Source organism: Pygocentrus nattereri, chromosome 21 (genome assembly GCF_015220715.1).
Source record: "Pygocentrus nattereri isolate fPygNat1 chromosome 21, fPygNat1.pri, whole genome shotgun sequence".
NCBI lineage: Eukaryota > Metazoa > Chordata > Actinopteri > Characiformes > Serrasalmidae > Pygocentrus > Pygocentrus nattereri.
Window position 1 is genome coordinate 35,026,272 of NC_051231.1, and position 21,480 is coordinate 35,047,751.

Below are 21,480 nucleotides of genomic sequence, written 5' to 3' on the forward strand. Positions count from 1 at the left end.
GGGCCATGAACTGGGTCCCTTTTTACTGTAGTAGCAGAGTTTAACTGGGCCGTGAGCTGGGTCCCTTTTTACTGTAGTAGCAGAGTTTAACTGGGCCGTGAGCTGGGTCCCTTTTTACTGTAGTAGCAGAGTTTAACTGGGCCATGAGCTGGGTCCCTTTTTACTGTAGTAGGAGTAGCTCATTAACACTCGATCACTCACATTCTCACTCATTCACTCACTAACACTCCACCCAAGCACTGACAATTCAGTTAATTCAGCTAAGGTAATTTACTGGTATAGTATGTAATACATTTGTTTTTAATATTTAATTGAGTTACAGTAAAACCTGGCTAAACTGTACTTAAACTGAGTAAAGTTGCATTTATATGGATTCTTTTTTACTGTTTAATTTTGATAAAATATACTTTCATTAATAGTTAAATATTAATAGTTTCATCAAAAAGGGGTCGTTTTCTTTTTCAGGATGAGTTCTTGAAAAAACTGGAAAGACACTTGTGTAATTTATACATTTATTTATTTACTTACAATGAAGGGTCATTACATTATTTCGACAGTGTAAAACTCTTACTGTCCACCAGAGGTCACTGTTTCTCCTGCTGTCTCCTCTGTGGTCCAGCGGTGTGGGTGAATAAGGGTCAGTGGAGTGCTGAGAGCTCCTCAGAAGCCCCGCTGTGTCCTGAGCTGAGAGCAGCTGCAGCTGTGAGAGAAATGCTCCCACTTTCTCTCCTCCAGCATCATCCCTCCATCGTCTCCTCGTCGCTCTCCAACTAACTGCAGGCCCTTCTGAAGGAGGGAAAATGGTTCTTCTACTTTGCGTGGCTGTGGTTCTTGTAGGAACTTTAGAAGCAGGCCCAACAGCAGTGGATGAAGCTTCTTTGTGGATAGAAACTCCATCAGACGGTCTTCTGTCTACACCAGCCATCCAGTCTGCTCTAGCCCTGAGAAACAGTAACAGTGAAGATGTGAAAATGGAAGATTCTTCAACTTCACACCTTGAGAAGCACCACAGAAGAGTTCTGAGAGGTTCTAAGGATCGAAAACTCAAGCAAAAAGAGCATCAGGTGCTTCATACCCAGAGGTGGGTAGTGTTAAAGGGGAATTACACTAATTTTGCACTAAATTTCTGCATAATTAACCGGTTTAGATGTAATCAGAGCAGTTCTGAGCGGTTTGGTGTGAAACGCTCTGTTCTAGATAAACTTACCGAGTCAGAGCCGTTCCCAGTGGTGGTGATAGGAACCAGACGTCCCTCTAAAAGCTCCTACAGAAAGTTCCTACATGAACTGGTTCTGAATTCACTGCCTGATGACTGAGACGCTGTTTTATGAGAGTTTAGAGAACTTCAACTCCATTCATGGTGGAGGGAGACATGCAGGGCGCTGTGCGGCAAAATAGTCCCCAAAGAAAACTCATTATTCCAGATTTTCCACTGTTTTCCATCATCAACATTCCATATAAGCTCAGAAGACTTGTGTAGGTTCTCTGGTGGTTCTTGAATGAACAAATATGAGTCAGTAAGTAAATTTTATTTATAAAGCACCTTTAAAAACAGTTGATCAAATTGCTGAAATATCAAAATATTGAAATTGAGGGTAAATACAAACAAAAATAATCAAAATAAAGTGAATGGAATGATCAAAAAAAATAAATGCAGTAATAATCACAATAATACGAGTGAAATAAAACAAAAAGATTTATACAATTTCAAAATGCTGTACTGTTTATTCAAGGGTTCTTTAGGAAAGGAATGGTTCTATTTAAAACCAGGTGTTCAATGTGGAACAATTTCATGTTCTCTGTATGGTGAAATGTTTTTTCAGACAGATTCAGAATGTGCTGTAAATGGTTCTATATATAAGCTTGACATCGTAACAATAGCAGAACCCTTTTTCATATTAACTAGAACCAAATACAACACATTTCTGCTGATGTTGTATCCAGAGGCAGTTTGGAGCTCTTTAGTGATGATTCAACAGAGGATAGACACTGTGCTCTTCAGCACTCGACAGCCCCGCTCTGTGAGTTTGAGTGATCTTCCGCTTCGTGGCTGAGCTGTTGCTCCTAGAATCTTCTATTTCACAACAATAGCACTTACAGTTGTCTGGGGCAGATCTAGCAGGACAGACGTTTCACAGACTGGCTCATGGCAGAGGCGGCATCCTTTGACAGAGCCACGTTTAAAGTCACTGAGCTCATCAGGTCGACCCCCTACTGCCAGTGTTTGTCTATGGAGATTGTAAGACTATGTTAGTAATAGGTGTGGCAGAAACACCTGAACTCAATAATTAGGTCAGGTGTCCCAATACTTTTGTCCATATAGAGTGTATGAAAATAAATATAAATACTTAAATACTTAGTAATAAATACGTATTATATATATTTAGTAATGTACAAATCCCTCAGAATCTGCATATCATTACCACTCACCTCTGCTCATAATTATAGGCACCCGAGACCTTTTGATCCTGAAGGTTACTTCACCACTCCGAGGGTCTTCAATGGGTCACTCCTCGTCCACAACCCGCTGTACCCAGTGACAGACGACTCCTACAGCGCCTATGCAGTCATGCTGCTGTCTCTGGTGGTCTTCGCGGTGGGTGTGGTGGGCAACCTGGCGGTCATGTGCATCGTCTGGCACAACTACTACCTGAAGAACACCTGGAACTGCGTCCTGGCAAGCATGGCATTCTGGGACTTTGTGGTACTCTTCTTCTGCTTGCCTGTGGTCATCTTCAACGAGCTGACCAAGAGGAGGCTGATGGGGGACCTGTCCTGCCGAGTCGTGCCGTACCTGGAGGTCAGTTTATTTATACGGATATTTTCTCTCCTGATATTGAAGCCTAAACTGTTCAAACAGAGCCACCTTTTACTCTCGGTACCGGTTCTGTTACGGTGTCTGCCGATATCGAGCACCACTAGAACATTTTATTAAACTAAAACAAAATAAAACATTAAAAACTAGGAATTCAAAAATAGGAAAATTAGAAATAGATGAATTATGGCCTATTTTTTCTCCAATAATAATAATAATAACAATAATAATAAATAAAAAAATTAAAAATATATTCAACTCCACATTGAATTTTTTGAAGCAAATGTAAGTAATTTCTTTGTACTTTCTCGGTCTTTACCACCAAAAATGGACTTACCAAGTGAAAATACCTTAAATCAAGTCTATATAATATATATATATATATATATATATATTGTTCTAAGATTATTTTAAGATAAAATTGATAAAAATAGATAAAAAGTGATGCTAGTAAGTCACGTTGTTTGTTTTAGGAATATTTCTACTAAAATTACTTAAACTGATTAGCCATATTTTTCTACTTAAGTTAAATCATCTCATAAGAAGCTTACAACAATCTCGAGCTGGAGAAACATCAGACATCTCCACTGGATCTAAGATCGTTTCACTTGACAAGAGACCGTTTTTTTCAGAGAGGTGATGTTTTGAGTGAGTGTTGAGTCTGTGAAGTGTCAACCAGGCCGTTTGTTGTGTCTGGACTTCATCTCGTTATTTCTGCCTCTGCTCTAAAGCGATGTGAAAGAGTTCCCTCTGTCCGATTCACATGCAAATCCAGGCTCTGCTTAACGAGCCTGAATGGCTGTGCAGAACTAATTGAGGTCATTAGTGTGTTAAATGGAGATTTAGGTCAAACGGTCTGAAGCGACAGTCTGTGTTTGTTTAGAGGTTCATTCGGCCTGGTTTTGCTGTTCTGATGAACAATTAAAGCGATAGTTTGGTAAAAAAACGATCTGTTACTGTTACCCGTAAAAATGGATAAGAATTCAGACAAACTGGGATATCTGCTACTGGGTTTAGCTACACCAATGTTATTTATTCCGTCTTTGTGGGTAGTGGTGAGTCATACAGCGTCAGAAACCACATAATTAAGTCTATTATACAACCCCATTTCCAAAAAAGTTGGGACGCTGTGCAGAATGTAAATAAACATAGGATGCAGTGATCTGCAAATCATGTAAATTAAATTTTACAAGAAAAATACTACAAAGAGAACAAATCAAATGCTGAAACTGAGAAATGTCATTGTTTTTTTATTTGAAATATTTGCCCATTTTGAATTTGATGCTCCAAAAAAGTTGGGACGGGTCTGTTTACCGCTGAGCTTCATCACCTCGTCTTTAACAGCTCGGTCAGTGTTCGGGAACTGAGGAGATGCTGCTGCAGCTCTGACAGTGAAATGTTCTCTGTTCTGGTCTGATTCAGGATTTCAGCTGTTCATCAGTTTCAGGAGCTCATTTGTCACATTTTTCATTCTATGATGCGCCAAATGTTCTCAGCGGTGACCGGTCTGGACTGCAGGCAGGTCAGTTTAGCACCCGGACTCTTATTACGGAGCAGTGCTGCTGTAATTCATGCAGACTGGGGTTTGACATCGTCTCGCTGAAATAATCAACGAGAAATAATTTTAGCAGTACAGACCTCTACCAGCCTTTTGTTGCCCCTGGAATGTGTTCGGAATGTGTTGTTAGTTTCAAATCAAAACGGGATAATATTTAAAAAAAAAACAAATTCTCAGTGTCAATATTTGATTTTGTCTTTGTCTGCGTTAGTGTTAGTGTTAACCCTTTCAGTTAGCCTCGTAGCTCCAGAGCTGAAACTTGAGGAACAGCGAACACGTCTCTGGCTGATCGACTACATTTGGTCTGAAGTGAGAAACTGTCCAAGTCCTCTAAACTAGTGCTTAATTCAGCTGGTTACCATCCTCTAATTGCCAGTTCTCTCTCGCCCTTTTTCAGGTGACGTCTCTAGGTGTCTTCACCTTCAGCCTGTGTGCTCTGAGCATTGACCGCTTTCACAGGCTGACCGGCGCCCCCTCCAGGCCGCAGCAGCAGCAGGTGGAGTCATGCGGCTCCATCGTCGCTAAACTCTCCGTGGTTTGGTTCGGCTCTCTGCTTCTAGCTACTCCGGAGCTGCTTCTGTGGCAGATGGACACAGAAACTTCGCCTGTTTCCGGGCTGCCGATGGACTCCTGCGCCCGCCGGCCATCTGCATCGCTGCCCGAGGCTATTTACTCTCTGGTTTTGACCTACCATGAGGCTCGCATGTGGTGGACCTTCGGCTGCTTCTTCTGCCTGCCTCTGCTTTTTTCTCTGGGTTGCCGGCTGCTTACGAGCCACATGGTCGAAGAATCCGCGAGACAGACCCGCCCTTCATCGTCTTCGTCCTCTTCTTCCTCTTCATCTTCACTGAAGAAGAAGAAACGAGGTCAGGAGGACCAGATAAGCCGCATGCTAACCATGCTAATGGCTGTTTACGGCTTATGCGGCCTGCCGGAACACGCGTGGACCATAGGCCTAGCCTACGCCAACCTGGAGGTCAGTAAGGCCACGCTGGCTCTCTTCTCTCTGATTGGTCAGTTTCTGATGTTTGCGCAAGCCGCAGCCACGCCCATGCTAATTCTCCTAGCCAGCCGCTCGTTAGGCCGAAGTTTCATGGACTGCTGCTGCTGCTGCTGCGAAGAGTGTCTGCCGGACCGGGCCTCGTCATCATCATCGTCATCGTCTTCGTCCACCACCGCTACCGCCATGTCCTCCTCTCCTTCCTCTCCGGTGTCGGTGAACGAAGAGAAGCTGCAGATTATTTCGGGAACGACTCCAGCCTCCGTTTTCTTCGACAAAGTAAAGGACGGCTCTGTGGAGATGGCCATAGGGACTCCATGCTGAGCGGCTCACAAAAGGTCACCACTTAAAACGGCAGCGAAAAATCTCATTTACACAATTTTCCCTCAATGTAGCCAATCAGCAAAGCCTGTTCAGCATCTGAAGTTCTTCAGTTTTACACTGAGGCTAATGCAGCTGACGTGTTGTGCAGCAAACTTTTACACAACTGTCTCTTCATCCCAAACGTACTCGAGACATTTCTCATGAAATGTTCATGAAAGGTTTTCCCGTTCTTGCTTCTGGTTTCATAAACACAATACAAAATATGAAAGCATGTTTTATATACATACACATATATACACATATATACACACACATATATATATATATATATATATATATATATATATATATATATATATATATATATATATATACATAATAAAGGAAACACCAGAGACGTATTTAATGATCAAAGCATTTTACAGAACATCAAACCACACGCTGTCCATCAGGGAACGTCACTAAAATATGGAATTTAATCCATTCGGGTTTCTGTTGTTTCACAGTGACCTCAGAATAAAGTCGGTCACACCAGTGACGTCAGCTAGAAGCTTCATATGAGATCAGGAGCTGAATGAGAAGATCTCTGAGAGCTGAGAGATGCAGTGGACTCACCATGAGCTTTTCTTCATAGATCCTCAGAAAACAGGTCAGAGGAGGTCGAGTGACTTCATTGGTGTGACTTTTATTTCAGAATAAGAGTTTTTAGTTAGGCGGTAACACCAGAGACACGACTCCTGGGGAACTTTCATTACATATTTTATAATATTTATGCAGGATTTGTTTTCTTGGTTTAATTCATATATTCCTGTAGTCGTGTAGAGATTTTTGCAGCTAAAATTGAAGAAAAAACATGTTTATCTCAAAACACGGCCTCAGCCTTCACACACGGCTGTGGGGACGAGCTCCTCTGTGGTGAATTCTATATGATTGATTAACTGAGGCTGAAGAAAGTGAACTTGTTAGAATAGCTTATTGTTTTAATTTAAAATAGAAATAAATTGTAACCCTAACAGGTTTTAAGTGTAATATATCTGAAAACGTTAAGGACGCAAAAATGGACGTTTTTGTGGAATGACCCACATTAAAAACCGATTAACAACACTTTAAAAACTATAAACATGAGCATCCATGGCTGATTGTGTGCAAACACTAGCGCCTCCTGCTGGAGAAACTTCAGACTGCCACACATGCCCGTGTGAATGAGTTCCAAAATCTAAATAGTCTACACACACATTATATTATATATATATCATCTTTTATCTCATCTGAGAATTGCTGAGAATTTTTCTGCCAGCATATTTTTTTCCATTTGCAGCAAATCTTTCAGTAAACATTTGAACTTAAAGCTTAACTCTGAAATTTACTGGATTAGCCTGTTAGTCGGTTCTGAGCTGGTTGTTAGCTGCATTCCTATCTAGAACGTTTACTGCGTTTTCAGGCCTTTATTTTACAGTAGGTCCTGCTGAAAAACCCCATAAGAGCCGAATGCCTTAACCTCGTAGCTCCAGTGCTAAAACTAAAGAAGCAAACTTCAGACACCAAACACGTCTCGGCTGATCCGCTACATTTGGAGTAAATGGGTGAATCTGACGTTTTTCTGAGCTGTCGTCTTCTAGCGAGACTTCGTCTGTGATACAGTTGCTGAAACTGAAGTACCTCTGAATGAAACACCACCAGCAACAACAGCGCACCGGCTCCAGCAGGTGCTGCAGCTTCCAATTGTTCCCAACAGCAGTTCCTTTATAACTGCGGACTTCTGTCTGTTCCAAGCTGTGAATGACTGAGTGCTCTGTTGATGTGATAGGTCTCGTAGATCACACGCATGGACTCCCCGTCACTTTCAGAAGCCCTGCCCCTGCAGCTGGAGTACTTTCAGAGCCTGTAGCTCATCTGTCGATGTACACTTTGATCATCTAGCCCTTCATCAGTGGTCAGTTTTCGACCACAGAGCCGCTCTTGGCTGGTATTTTTTTAGTGGTGGTCCACTTTCAAGCTACTGACATGTGTAACAACCTCAGCAACACCGCTGTGCCTGATATTAGATCTGATGTGTTGGGTCAGTATCACCACCAATGTTCATCTGATCCATGTTTGATAGAGTTTCTCAGTCACAGTCACTATGGAGTTGTAATAGAGCAGTTTTAGAGACCTTGTAGAGCAGGATAATTTAAAAAATCATAAAGCGCATCCTGGGGTTTGACTGCCTCCTCTGTGCTACTCTAACCTCTACTGTACACCGGATACTTTTACATCTATGTACTGTTCTACTGCGACACACGAGCGCCTTAACAGAGCTCAGGTATCGGACTGGTCCTCGATATCCGGCGGTATCAGAATCGATGTCAGGAAACAGAAGCTCGACTGGTGCATCCCTAACTGAATATAGTAGACCGATGAGGTGTGAGCGGCACACAGAGCACAGATATGAGCTAGAGCTTCTAAACCGCACTAAAAAGCAGAATCCAGAGGCGTGAGTGAGGCTGAAGGACAGAACTGAAGCGCTACCCGCAGTAAATACAGTGTTTAAGGAAACAGGGCTAAACAACTTGGAACGGTTGGCTAATCTGTAGCTTGAATAGCATGCAGACCAGCTAATATCTAACCCAGCTGAAGGTTAGCAAGTTCGGAAGAAATGGGATCTGTGGCCGCTAAAACTTGCTAAAGCTAAGTATTAGTTTGCTAGCTAGCATACTTGGTATCCAAACTACATGCTAGCCAGCAGTTTCTGATAAAGTGGCCAGTGAGTGGAAGCACGAGGTGGGCGTTTCTGATAAAGTGGCCAGTGAGTGGAAGCACGAGGTGGGCGTTTCTGATAAAGTGGCCAGTGAGTGGAAGCACGAGGTGGGCGTTTCTGATAAAGTGGCCAGTGAGTGGAAGAACGAGGTGGGCGTTTCTGATAAAGTGGCCAGTGAGTGGAAGCACAAGGTGGGCATTTCTGTGTAGTCCTCCTGAGAAGTTTAGGTTGGTGCGTTTGGTGAGGTTTGGGTTCGACTCACGGCCCCAATCAGAAACTATAGGAACGGTGCTGCAGCTCACTGACCTGTGTCCAGCACAGCAGCAGGCCAACACTGTTCCGCTCCTTCTCCGTTCATTCTTCTGTTTGTTGGCTCATTCTTTTGTGTAACCCCTCGGAGGAGGAACAGTGACCGCTCCTTACTGGCTCTCATGACGTCCTGCTTTATTGTCCTCAGTCATTCTTCATTATTGTAATCACCACAAGGCCATTCATCACACAGACACGCAGGGCTGGGAATCTTCTTCAGCCCTGCGTCAGCGCCGTCGCTCTCCGCTCTGTCAGAGAGGCTCAGTAGGCCGAGAGGAATCTGATACATAAATGTTTTAACGTCTAGAAATGTTTGAGGATGTAGGAGGTGGAAAAAGCAGTTACTGGTAATATTTTCCAACATTTTTACATTCGACTTTAGCAGATAAACTGTTTATTGACTTGAAATGCTGTGAAGACTACTGTGGATTATTAGAGATACAACTATGCGTGAACTTCGTGTCATGTGACAGGATTTTGATGTACAACATACCAACAGTAGTGAGATGGCCTTTTCTATAACGGTCAGGGGAACCAATCTTTCAAAATTCCTGCATAATGAAGTGTTTAGGATGTAATCAGAGCAGTTTGGTGTGAAACACTCAGTTCTATATAAACTTTCTGAGTCAGAACCGTTCCCAGTGGTGGTGATAGGAACCAGACATCGCTCTAAAAGCTCCTCACAGTGGTGGTGATGGGAACCAGACATTGCTCTAAAAGCTCCTCACAGTGGTGGTGATGGGAACCAGACATTGCTCTAAAAGCTCCTCACAGTGGTGGTGATGGGAACCAGACGTCCCTCTAAAAGCTCCTACAGAAAGTTCCTACATGAGCTGGTTCTGAATTCACTGCCTGATGACTGAGACGCTGTTTTATGAGAGTTTAGAGAACTTCAACTCCATTCATGGTGGAGGGAGACATGCAGGGCGCTGTGCGGCAAAATAGTCCCCAAAGAAACTCATTATTCCAGATTTTCCACTGTTTTCCATCATCAACATTCCATATAAGCTCAGAAGACTCGTGTAGGTTCTCTGGTGGTTCTGGATGGTAAATAAAGTGTCTATATCTGTGTTGTAGTCATGGAGATGCCTGGTTCCCATCACCACCACTGTAAAGACGTCTGAACCGTTTCACACCAAACCCTCTGAACCTCTGATTACACCTGAACCGTTTAATTATGCAGAAATTTTGGGAAAGTGGTGAAGTTCCCTTTGAAGATATGCAATCTTTGTATTTGTATCTGATCTTTGTAATTATGGGAAAATATTAGAGTCATTTCTAGACTGGAGTCAGTGTAGTGCAGTGTAGTGTAGTGTATTTTAGACTCTGACAGAATGAGACTCAAGTGAAAGTGAAAACACCTCAAATCAGGTCAGAATGCAAAACGGGGTTTTTCTCCACACTTTACTTGTTTTTAGCCATTTTACTGAGTAAAAAGTTAATATTACTCATTTCAAACAAATAAGCTGCATTATATCTTAAAGCAAGTGAGATTATCTGCTTCTTTCACTAGAGAAACGGACAGTTATAGAAATAGGTCAAATAATCTCTTACGACCGTCTCATAACCAGAAATACTAGAAACGTGGACGTGATTTAGGATGCTGTCCTTGCTCGGGTGTCACTTTTCGCGGCGTGGGTGTAATAAAGAGTTGGCCGTGTTGAAACTGGACTGTTGTTTTTTTGCTGAATTCAATAAAAAGATGCTAAAAGAGTTTTTGGAACATGTCGTTTTGCACAAAGAGGAACATTGATGGGCCCAGTGTGGACTTTACGGACACAGAAATTCCTTTCAGAGTGTTAAAGTTCTCAGACTCCTACGCTCTCTGGCAGGCGCTGGTTCTCAGGCTGAGGCGTTTAGGCCGCGCTGGGTCTCAGGCTGAGTTCTGGGGGGTGGTCTTTCATAACGGCCGCATTGTTCCGTCACCCCCACGGAGCCCTCTCTCTGGATCTGTGTCCGGGACGGAGGGGGGTTGCTAAGTAACCGTCGTCACACTCCGGCCTTTGGAGCGCAGGGTTGCTAAGCGACTGTCACACCCCGTGTCCCGTCTCGGACCCCCAAACAGACGCTGCTTCTCTCTTGGATTTTCTTTCATGACCCTGCTGGTTGGCATGGAGACGGGGGCCTTTCTTAACCCCCCAAACCTTAATCCCACCCTCCCACCACTGTCAGGCCAATTTGGTGCATTTGGAGCCTGTCTGGAGGAGCGTGATGAGAGAGGAGGACACCGACTCTTACAGATAAAGGCTTCTTTGGAGCCTCGGTTCTTTAATGAAGGCAGTGGTTCTATACAGAACAATGAACACTTAAAGAACCCCTTGCTTGATTAAAGATGAAAGAGTTATTCACATTGATTAAAAAGGGTTCTTCTATTGCAACAAGCTTGACGTGATAATAGTGAAAGAACCCTTTTTTGGTGTTCTACAGAACGCTTTTCAAAAAGGTTCCATATAGAACCCTACACAACTCCATCAATCTGAAGAACCATTTCAACATGCAAAGAACATTTTAGTCATGCAAAGGGTGTTTATGGTTCTATATAGAACCATTTTCTTTATTAAAGAGTCCTTGAAGAACCGTCTTCTTTAAGAGTGTAGGAGAATGTGATGACCTACCTGGAGTGAGTTAGTGACTTAAAGGTGCAGGCTGCATGATTTAGTGGCATCTAGTGGTGAGGTTGCAGATTGCACCCAGCTGAATACTCCTCCCTCGCTCCTCCCATTCCAAGCATGTAGTAGAACCCAACCTTCCTGAAGAAGGAAAAAATGTTCTAAAGTTAAAGGAACAAGTATGTTTTCCAAGTGAGTCTCCTTGGTGTGTGTGATATGAAATTTCAGGAGAATGTGAAGAGTAAATGGAGCTTTTAATTATGCAAAAAAGTAAAAAAAAAAAAAAAGGACGAAAATGTAGATACAAGGCTTCTGCAGGACAGTAAGTGCATTTACATTCACATTACAGCCCAGAAATCTGGTTAAAAATCTGATAAGGAGGCCGAATTTCAGCTCTGTAATCAGATTTCTCATCACATCATTATTATTAAGAGCATGAAAACCCACTGAACCAGTAACTGACACAATCAGATGTTCTGCTGTTATCAATTAACCTCAATAAACACACCAATTTACCCCAATAAACGCACCAATTTACCTCAATAAACGCACCAATTTACCCCAATAAACGCACCAATTTACCCCAATAAACGCACCAATTTACCTCAATAAACGCACCAATTTACCCCAATAAACGCACCAATTTACCCCAATAAACGCACCAATTTACCTCAATAAACGCACCAATTTACCCCAATAAACGCACCAATTTACCCCAATAAACGCACCAATTTACCTCAATAAACGCAGCAATTTACCCCAATAAACGCACCAATTTACCCCAATAAACGCACCAATTTACCTCAATAAACGCACCAATTTACCCCAATAAACGCACCAATTTACCCCAATAAACGCACCAATTTACCTCAATAAACGCAGCAATTTACCCCAATAAACGCACCAATTTACCTCAATAAACGCAGCAATTTACCCCAATAAACGCACCAATTTACCTCAATAAACGCACCAATTTACCCCAATAAACGCACCAATTTACCTCAATAAACGCACCAATTTACCCCAATAAACGCACCAATTTACCTCAATAAACGCACCAATTTACCCCAATAAACGCACCAATTTACCTCAATAAACGCACCAATTTACCCCAATAAACGCACCAATTTACCCCAATAAACGCACCAATTTACCCCAATAAACGCACCAATTTACCTCAATGAACGCAGCAATTTACCTCAATGAACGCAGCAATTTACCCCAATAAACGCACCAATTTACCCCAATAAACACACCAATTTACCCCAATAAACGCACCAATTTACCTCAATAAACGCACCAATTTACCCCAATAAACGCACCAATTTACCTCAATAAACGCACCAATTTACCCCAATAAACGCACCAATTTACCCCAATAAACGCAGCAATTTACCTCAATAAACGCAGCAATTTACCCCAATAAACGCACCAATTTACCCCAATAAACGCACCAATTTACCCCAATAAACGCACCAATTTACCCCAATAAACGCACCAATTTACCTCAATAAACGCACCAATTTACCCCAATAAACGCACCAATTTACCTCAATAAACGCACCAATTTACCCCAATAAACGCACCAATTTACCTCAATAAACACACCAATTTACCCCAATAAACGCACCAATTTACCCCAATAAACGCACCAATTTACCCCAATAAACGCACCAATTTACCTCAATAAACGCACCAATTTACCCCAATAAACGCACCAATTTACCCCAATAAACGCACCAATTTACCCCAATAAATGCACCAATTTACCTCAATGAACGCAGCAATTTACCTCAATGAACGCAGCAATTTACCCCAATAAACGCACCAATTTACCCCAATAAACACACCAATTTACCCCAATAAACGCACCAATTTACCTCAATAAACGCACCAATTTACCCCAATAAACGCACCAATTTACCTCAATAAACGCACCAATTTACCCCAATAAACGCACCAATTTACCCCAATAAACGCACCAATTTACCTCAATAAACGCAGCAATTTACCCCAATAAACGCACCAATTTACCCCAATAAACGCACCAATTTACCCCAATAAACGCACCAATTTACCCCAATAAACGCACCAATTTACCTCAATGAACGCAGCAATTTACCTCAATGAACGCAGCAATTTACCCCAATAAACGCACCAATTTACCCCAATAAACGCACCAATTTACCTCAATAAACGCACCAATTTACCCCAATAAACGCAGCAATTTACCTCAATAAACGCAGCAATTTACCCCAATAAACGCACCAATTTACCCCAATAAACGCACCAATTTACCCCAATAAACGCACCAATTTACCCCAATAAACGCACCAATTTACCCCAATAAACGCACCAATTTACCCCAATAAACGCACCAATTTACCTCAATAAACGCACCAATTTACCCCAATAAACGCACCAATTTACCTCAATAAACGCACCAATTTACCCCAATAAACGCACCAATTTACCCCAATAAACGCACCAATTTACCTCAATAAACGCACCAATTTACCCCAATAAACGCACCAATTTACCTCAATGAACGCAGCAATTTACCTCAATAAACGCAGCAATTTACCCCAATAAACGCACCAATTTACCCCAATAAACGCACCAATTTACCTCAATAAACGCACCAATTTACCCCAATAAACGCACCAATTTACCTCAATAAACGCACCAATTTACCTCAATAAACGCAAGAATTTACCCCAATAAACGCACCAATTAACCTCAATAAACGCACCAATTAACCCCAATAAACGCACCAATTTACCCCAATAAACACACCAATTTACCCCAATAAACGCACCAATTTACCTCAATAAACGCACCAATTAACCTCAATAAACGCACCAATTAACCCCAATCAACGCACCAATTTACCCCAATAAACGCACCAATTTACCTCAATAAACGCACCAATTTACCCCAATAAACGCACCAATTTACCCCAATAAACGCACCAATTAACCTCAATAAACGCACCAATTAACCTCAATAAACACACCAATTTACCCCAATAAACGCACCAATTTACCCCAATAAACGCACCAATTTACCTCAATAACTGCATCTTTAATCAACAAGGACCTTAATCTTTTACTAGAAAATGTTTGATGAGCAGCCCAGCAGAGCTATATTCAGATCTATAACCTTAAAGTTAGAATGAATTCTGAAAGTTGGCGAATAAGAATGGAGAAAATGACCTCAGAGCCAGAGGGTTAACAGTTCACGGCACTGCTGTAAGGAAACCTTGTTAAACGCACAGAAGATGGAGAACCGTAGTGTGGAGACTAGCCTGTGGGTGTTTATGAATTATGAATAACTAATAAATTCTTTCTTGATGTCTGTAGACTTCTTTCAGCTTGCTGAGCGAGAGCGTCTGCTGAACATGGAGGAAGAATGAAGCACACAGACGGTCTGCAGTCCTGCAGTCCTGTATATTAGCGTATGCCATGAGGTCCAAACACCTGCTCGCCTGTTTCAGAACACACCACAGTCCGGCCGTGTCGGATCCGGCCAATCGTGTCTCGGCTGTGTTTCAGAGCGAGTGACCCGAGTAAAGTCTGTCTGTGTGAGTTTGACACTGAAAAACGTCTTTCACCAACCCCAGGCCCCCCACTCCCCTCTGGGTACGATCCTGAAGGCCCGTCTTCCCGAACAGGCTGATGTGTGTCTAATGGACTCTGTCTGGACAGAGCGCCAGTGTCGGGTTTGTTTTGGGTTTGTGTTCTCTGTGTGTAAAGTTATCTGTTCATCTGAGAACCGACCTTTCAGTGTGATGTGCCTGTGCTCGTTGCCCCCCTCTACGCCCCCCACCCCCCGCCCCACCCCTCTGTTTGGGGCAGACGCTTCTGGAACACTGTTTGTTTTCTCCCATCAGGAACAGGATGGAAGGGGCTGACGGGGAGCCCCTCCGTTTCCACGGTAACCATCACCGGGTGTGTTATGGTATGATATGCAGTCAGTTCTGGGTCCAGCTCTCTGCGGGTCAGATCCGGAACCAGAACCATTCACCCCAGAGCCAAACAGAGCCTCTCAGCACGCCAGCCGTCACCGGTCCAGCAGGGCTCAACCCGGGACAAAAGTCCAGCCTGCAGGGGTCAGGAGGTCACGAGAGCTCTATAGGCACACTACAGCTGAACTAGGATCAGGACTGGGCTGCACCGGTTCTGCATACGTTTGTATTTAAGATTATTCATTAATATTTACTCCAGGGGTGTCCAAACTTCTTTCAAAGAGGGCCAGATTGTACCGTATCAAAATAGCTGAGGGCTGAACTATCATTCAATAAAGATTCCAAATATTAAGATTTCCAAATATCAGCGCATAGAAGCTGAGCTTCCTGTGAGCGACTGTGTTTCCTATCACTGTATAAAAGATGCACGAGGCCTCTTTTATTGATGGACTGTTCGTTTAGAGCAGTTTGGACCGATAAGCACTTATAATAAATATTCAAATTGTTTATTAGGTACAACGTACCATGTATTAATCATATTCCTATTCATGTGTTTACATGTTGAAAAAGCTCATTTGTGAGATAAAACTAAACAAAAAATCATTTGGTTGTGATAAATAATGTTCTTCACATACCAAATAAACACAGTGTAGCCACGTTTTTGTTTGACCATAAAGGGTTAATATTTACTGAATTGCTGAATTTGCTGAGATAAGAAGTTTTCCATCTCGCCAAAATCAGCAGTTTTCAGTGTTTAGTTTGAGCTTTGTGTAGTTCAGTGAATGAAGCTGCCGGTCTGGTCTGCTGCCACCATCAGGTGAAAGGAAGAACTGCAATGTACTGGCTGCCAGGCCACTTACAATACACCGTAAAACTGAAGCCGTGGGCCGCGTTTGGCTCTGCAGCCAGATTTACTCAAAACAATCAAAGATTCACATCAGCACAGCAGCAGCCTAGTATAAACATGTGGGCATCTGGGATTGGCTGCCCCAGCCATACGTAAGTTCAGACCTGGGCTAGTTGTAATGTAAGAGATTACTGAGTTCAGGTTTACACATCACTAATATAATATTCCATCCATCCATCCATCCATTTTCTAAGCCGCTTCTCCGTCAGGGTTGCGGGGGGTGCTGGAGCCTATCCCAGCAGTCTTCGGGCGGAAGGCAGGATACACCCTGGACAGGTCGCCAGTCCATCACAGGGCAGACAGACAGACACAGACAGTCACACCCAGGGGTAATTCAGCATGTCCAATCGACCTGGCTGCATGTCTTTGGACTGTGGGAGGAAACCGGAGAACCCTCTAAAACTTATTGTAACATTTTACACTAATTATATATATATTTACGCAACACATTTCCCGTGAGTCAGAAGAACGATTTCACCATGCAGAGAAGCATTTAAGCATGCAATTGGATCTTTATAGAACTTGTGGTTCCATTGACTTTATTAAAGAACCATTGAGGAACCGACTTTTTAAATAGTGTACAAGCTTGACATCACAGCACCTAAAAGGGTTCTTTTATTATGTAGAAACCTTTACAAAAATGTTCTATATAGAACTATATATGCATGGTGAAATGTTTCTTCAGATTGACAAAGAATATGTTGTATGTGGTTCTATACAGCACCTATACAGAACCATATACAACACATTCTCCGTCAATCTGAAGAACCATTTCACCATGCAGAGAACCATTTATTCATGTGAAGGGTTCTTGGAGTGCTCCTGGCTCTATATAGAACCATTGTCTTAACTGAAGAACCCTTGAAGAACCATCTTTTTTAAGTGTATGTAGATGCACTTTGTAGGTTCCCAGTTCAGAGAGACCACTGTAGGACCACCACTAGCAGACGTTTAATCGTGGTGGTGGTCCGTTCTCAGCAGTCATTCACTGCTTCCTAATAACGACCGTCTCTCTCCCCGTCTCTCTCCCCGTCTCTCGCCCCGTCTCTCTCGCCCCGTCTCTCTCTCCGTCTCTCTCGCCCCGTCTCTCTCTCCCCGTCTCTCGCCCCGTCTCTCTCTCCCCGTCTCTCTCTCCGTCTCTCTCTCCGTCTCTCTCGCCCCGTCTCTCGCCCCGTCTCTCTCTCCGTCTCTCTCTCCCCGTCTCTCTCTCGCCCCGTCTCTCTCTCCGTCTCTCTCGCCCCGTCTCTCTCTCCCCGTCTCTCGCCCCGTCTCTCTCTCCCCGTCTCTCTCTCCGTCTCTCTCTCCGTCTCTCTCTCCGTCTCTCTCGCCCCGTCTCTCGCCCCGTCTCTCTCTCCGTCTCTCTCTCCCCGTCTCTCTCTCCGTCTCTCTCGCCCCGTCTCTCTCTCCGTCTCTCTCTCCGTCTCTCTCGCCCCGTCTCTCGCCCCGTCTCTCGCCCCGTCTCTCTCTCCGTCTCTCTCTCCCCGTCTCTCTCCCTGTCTTTCTCCCCGTCTCTCTCCCCATCTCTCTCTCCCCGTCTCTCTCTCCCCGTCTCTCTCTCCGTCTCTCTCCCCGTCTCTCTCTCCCCGTCTCTCTCTCCGTCTCTCTCCCCGTCTCTCTCTCCCCGTCTCTCTCCCCGTCTCTCTCTCGCCCCGTCTCTCGCCCCGTCTCTCTCTCCGTCTCTCTCTCCCCGTCTCTCTCCCCGTCTCTCTCTCGCCCCGTCTCTCGCCCCGTCTCTCTCTCCGTCTCTCTCTCCGTCTCTCTCCGTCTCTCTCTCCCCGTCTCTCTCTCTCCCCGTCTCTCTCTCTCCCCGTCTCTCTCTCCGTCTCTCTCCCCGTCTCTCTCCCCGTCTCTCTCTCCCCGTCTCTCTCTCTCCCCGTCTCTCTCTCCCCGTCTCTCGCCCCGTCTCTCTCCCCGTCTCTCTCCCCGTCTCTCTCTCCCCGTCTCTCTCCCCGTCTCTCTCTCTCCCCGTCTCTCGCCCCGTCTCTCTCCCCGTCTCTCTCGCCCCGTCTCTCGCCCCGTCTCTCGCCCCGTCTCTCTCTCCGTCTCTCTCCCCGTCTCTCTCCGTCTCTCTCCCCGTCTCTCTCGCCCCGTCTCTCTCGCCCCGTCTCTCTCCCCGTCTCTCTCCCCGTCTCTCTCTCCCCGTCTCTCTCCCCGTCTCTCTCCCCGTCTCTCTCCCCGTCTCTCTCCCTGTCTCTCGCCCCGTCTCTCTCCCCGTCTCTCTCCCCGTCTCTCTCGCCCCGTCTCTCGCCCCGTCTCTCGCCCCGTCTCTCTCTCCGTCTCTCTCCCCGTCTCTCTCCCCGTCTCTCTCTCCGTCTCTCTCTCCGTCTCTCTCCCCGTCTCTCTCTCCGTCTCTCTCTCCCCGTCTCTCTCTCCGTCTCTCTCTCCGTCTCTCTCCCCGTCTCTCTCAGTAACTGCAGCAACCATCAGCGTCCTTAAATCACACCACGCTTTCATTCAAACATCCAGACAGGTCCAAAACCAACACCATCGGGGGGCTCCATTCAGGGGCATCCAGCTCCAGCCTGTTTCAGCCTGGAGAAAAAAGCGAGATCAGACGTTTTAGACAAAAGCCCCCCTAAAAAACCAACAGACCACTGAGGAGCTCTTTAATCCAGGCTGAGGGCCAGTGCTGGTCAGGAGAACCGCTGATCATGCAGAGTGAGTTTGAGGAGATGGCGTTGATTTAAAGGTGAAATAGATCAATTTTTAAAGGTTCTCTGTAGCTCAGAGTGTGAGGTGTAAACAGAGGTCCAGACGTCTTTACAGTGGTGGTGATGGGAACCAGGCGTCGCCATGACTACAACACAGATATAGACACTTTATTTACCATCCAGAACCACCAGAGAACCTACACGAGTCTTCTGAGCTTATATGGAATGTTGATGATGGAAAACAGTGGAAAATCTGGAATAATGAGTTTTCTTTGGGGACTATTTTGCCGCACAGCGCCCTGCATGTCTCCCTCCACCATGAATGGAGTTGAAGTTCTCTAAACTCTCATAAAACAGCGTCTCAGTCATCAGGCAGTGAATTCAGAACCAGTTCATGTAGGAACTTTCTGTAGGAGCTTTTAGAGGGACGTCTGGTTCCCATCACCACCACTGGGAACGGTTCTGACTCGGGAAGTTTATCTAGAACGGAGCGTTTCTTAGCTCCCGTGCTAATTTTAGTGCTGTTTTTAATGATTTAACGTCGCAAACAAACTTCAGACGTCACACGTTTTTCTGTCTGATTGACCCAAACAAGCTAAATGGCTAATTAGGGATGAAAGCTAGTAGTGTGATCTCCTAGGCATAACGTCGGCCGGTGGCCGTGCAGCGTCTTACACTCCAAAAGCAGCGTCTTAAGACTGAACCAAGTCAAAAGTCAAGTTTGTCCGACAGATGGCAGCGAATATCGGCCCGCTAGCTCCATACGTGGCATTCTGCTGGACCTCCATCAGACCACCCAGATCACTGTCCTGCATACAAACGCTAATTTTTAACCTCCTTAAACAGATTTATGGCCCATTTTTGGCGGATTTTCAATCTGTGACATAATATAAATTATAATGCTTAATTATTCCAGCTGGTTGTCATGTAAGAGAATCCCTCCTCCCATTCGCACGCCCACTGAGGCCTTTGTGGGAGCACAAGCATTAAACACTGGCCTGCACTGGCCTCTAGTGGCGAAACTGAAGAATTGCAACATCCAAGATAAAACCATCAAGATGTCACGACTGGCTCAACATCATGACAAATAAAAGGGAAGCACACAATAAATAAATGAAAAAAAATTATAATCAATAAGAAATAAAAAGGTTCTGGTGCAAAAATGGTGAGCCAGAATAAACAAGCACAATGCCCAAAAACACCAACCTGCCCAGGACACAAACAACAAAATCAAAAGAGGAGCTCCTCCCACAAGCACACCACACAGGTGTAAGCAGTGTTCCTGAGGAGGCCTTCAGCCCCACCCACTACTCCACCTGTAATGGCACAGGCCCGTCACACACCCCTCCTAAAACAGGACAAGAAGAAGAATGGGTCCAACAGATCTCACTGCGCAGCGTCAAGTCCCCGTCTGTCCACCCCACGCCACTCAGCCTCCCCAGTCACCAGTGTCCGCCAGCAACCTTGGTGCCCAGGAAGCAATTTTAAGGGAGAAACTGAAAGGAAAAGGTAACAGAAGAGAAAGAAGAAAACACTGGACAAAAAAGAGTTATTCACTATTAGGGCCACGAGACAAGGAGTCAGTTACATCATCAGTACCCTTAATATGTCGGATGTCCAAGTGGCGCCCCTGCAGATGCCACCTCATCAACCACTGGTTTGGGTTCTGCGTGCAGAGCAGCAAGAGGGTTGTGATGTGTATACACCACCAGGGGATGCCTGGAACCCACATAAACCTCAAAACGTTTCAATGCCCAAATTAATGCCAAAGCCTTTTTCTCCATTACAGAATAATTCATCCAATTTTCTCAAATTAGATTAAATCAAACTCTTATTTCATAAGATTCAGTGTTTCATAAATTAAAACCTCCACAACACAAACGTCAGGAAGTATTTATTTATTCGTCACTTTTAAATTATCTCAAGATAACAAGAGCAACATGTACAGTTAGCACTGGAAGGACGTGAGTAGAGAAGAGACAGAAAGGCGGCTGCCTTGATTCTCCTCCAGAGTAATAATACACAAACACCTGGTACATCAAAGCTGATCATGTCGACAAAGTCGTCTGAAAAAAGTTATTTTCATAAATAAACCAGAAATAATGTTAAAAAGGTCTGATGCAGGAAGCAGAAGAGGGATGCAGTCATGAGAAAGTGTGTGTGTGTGTGTGTGTGTGTGCATGACAGAGAGTACAATATTGTGGGTAAACACGCCAGTAACCATGGCGATATTCCATCTCATCATGTCTACATACATACGACTCTACCTTTTGTTACAATTATACATGAAAAATTCTAAGCAAAAATAAGCAGATAAAAATCACATATGACCATAACAACCAAAACAACAACCAAAACAAACAGATTCAAAGTGCCTGCGACACAAATAACCTTCACCCCAATACTGACCCTACTAGGGCTGCAATCAGCTGACAAAGTCAATTAGTCGATGTAATGTTTCTTAATGAATGTAAAGCTCTATAATACTCATATACAGTCGCTCTGACAGACTGCAATACACTACAGGAAGTGTAGGGGGCGACACGGCTTATTTCACTGCTAAGACAACAGATGAAACTTCGAACGTTGAAAACAGATGAACC

General features: G+C 44.2%; 1 protein-coding gene across 2 annotated transcripts; it reads left to right on the plus strand.

Annotated features, from left to right (window-relative positions):
• Positions 1-639: 639 nt before the first annotated feature.
• Positions 640-6,029, plus strand: gpr37l1a (G protein-coupled receptor 37 like 1a). 2 transcript variants are annotated; one of them, XM_017688316.2, is made up of 3 exons: positions 640-1,081; positions 2,449-2,800; positions 4,771-6,028. In XM_017688316.2, exons 1-3 carry the CDS (start codon positions 801-803, stop codon positions 5,695-5,697), a joined length of 1,560 nt encoding a protein of 519 aa, XP_017543805.1. In that variant the 5' UTR covers positions 640-800; the 3' UTR covers positions 5,698-6,028. The 2 variants fall into 2 exon arrangements, with proteins under 2 accessions (XP_017543805.1, XP_037387983.1); XM_037532086.1 differs by lacking the exon at positions 640-1,081 and adding an exon at positions 2,115-2,202 and having other exon boundaries at positions 4,771-6,029.
• Positions 6,030-21,480: the final 15,451 nt, after the last annotated feature.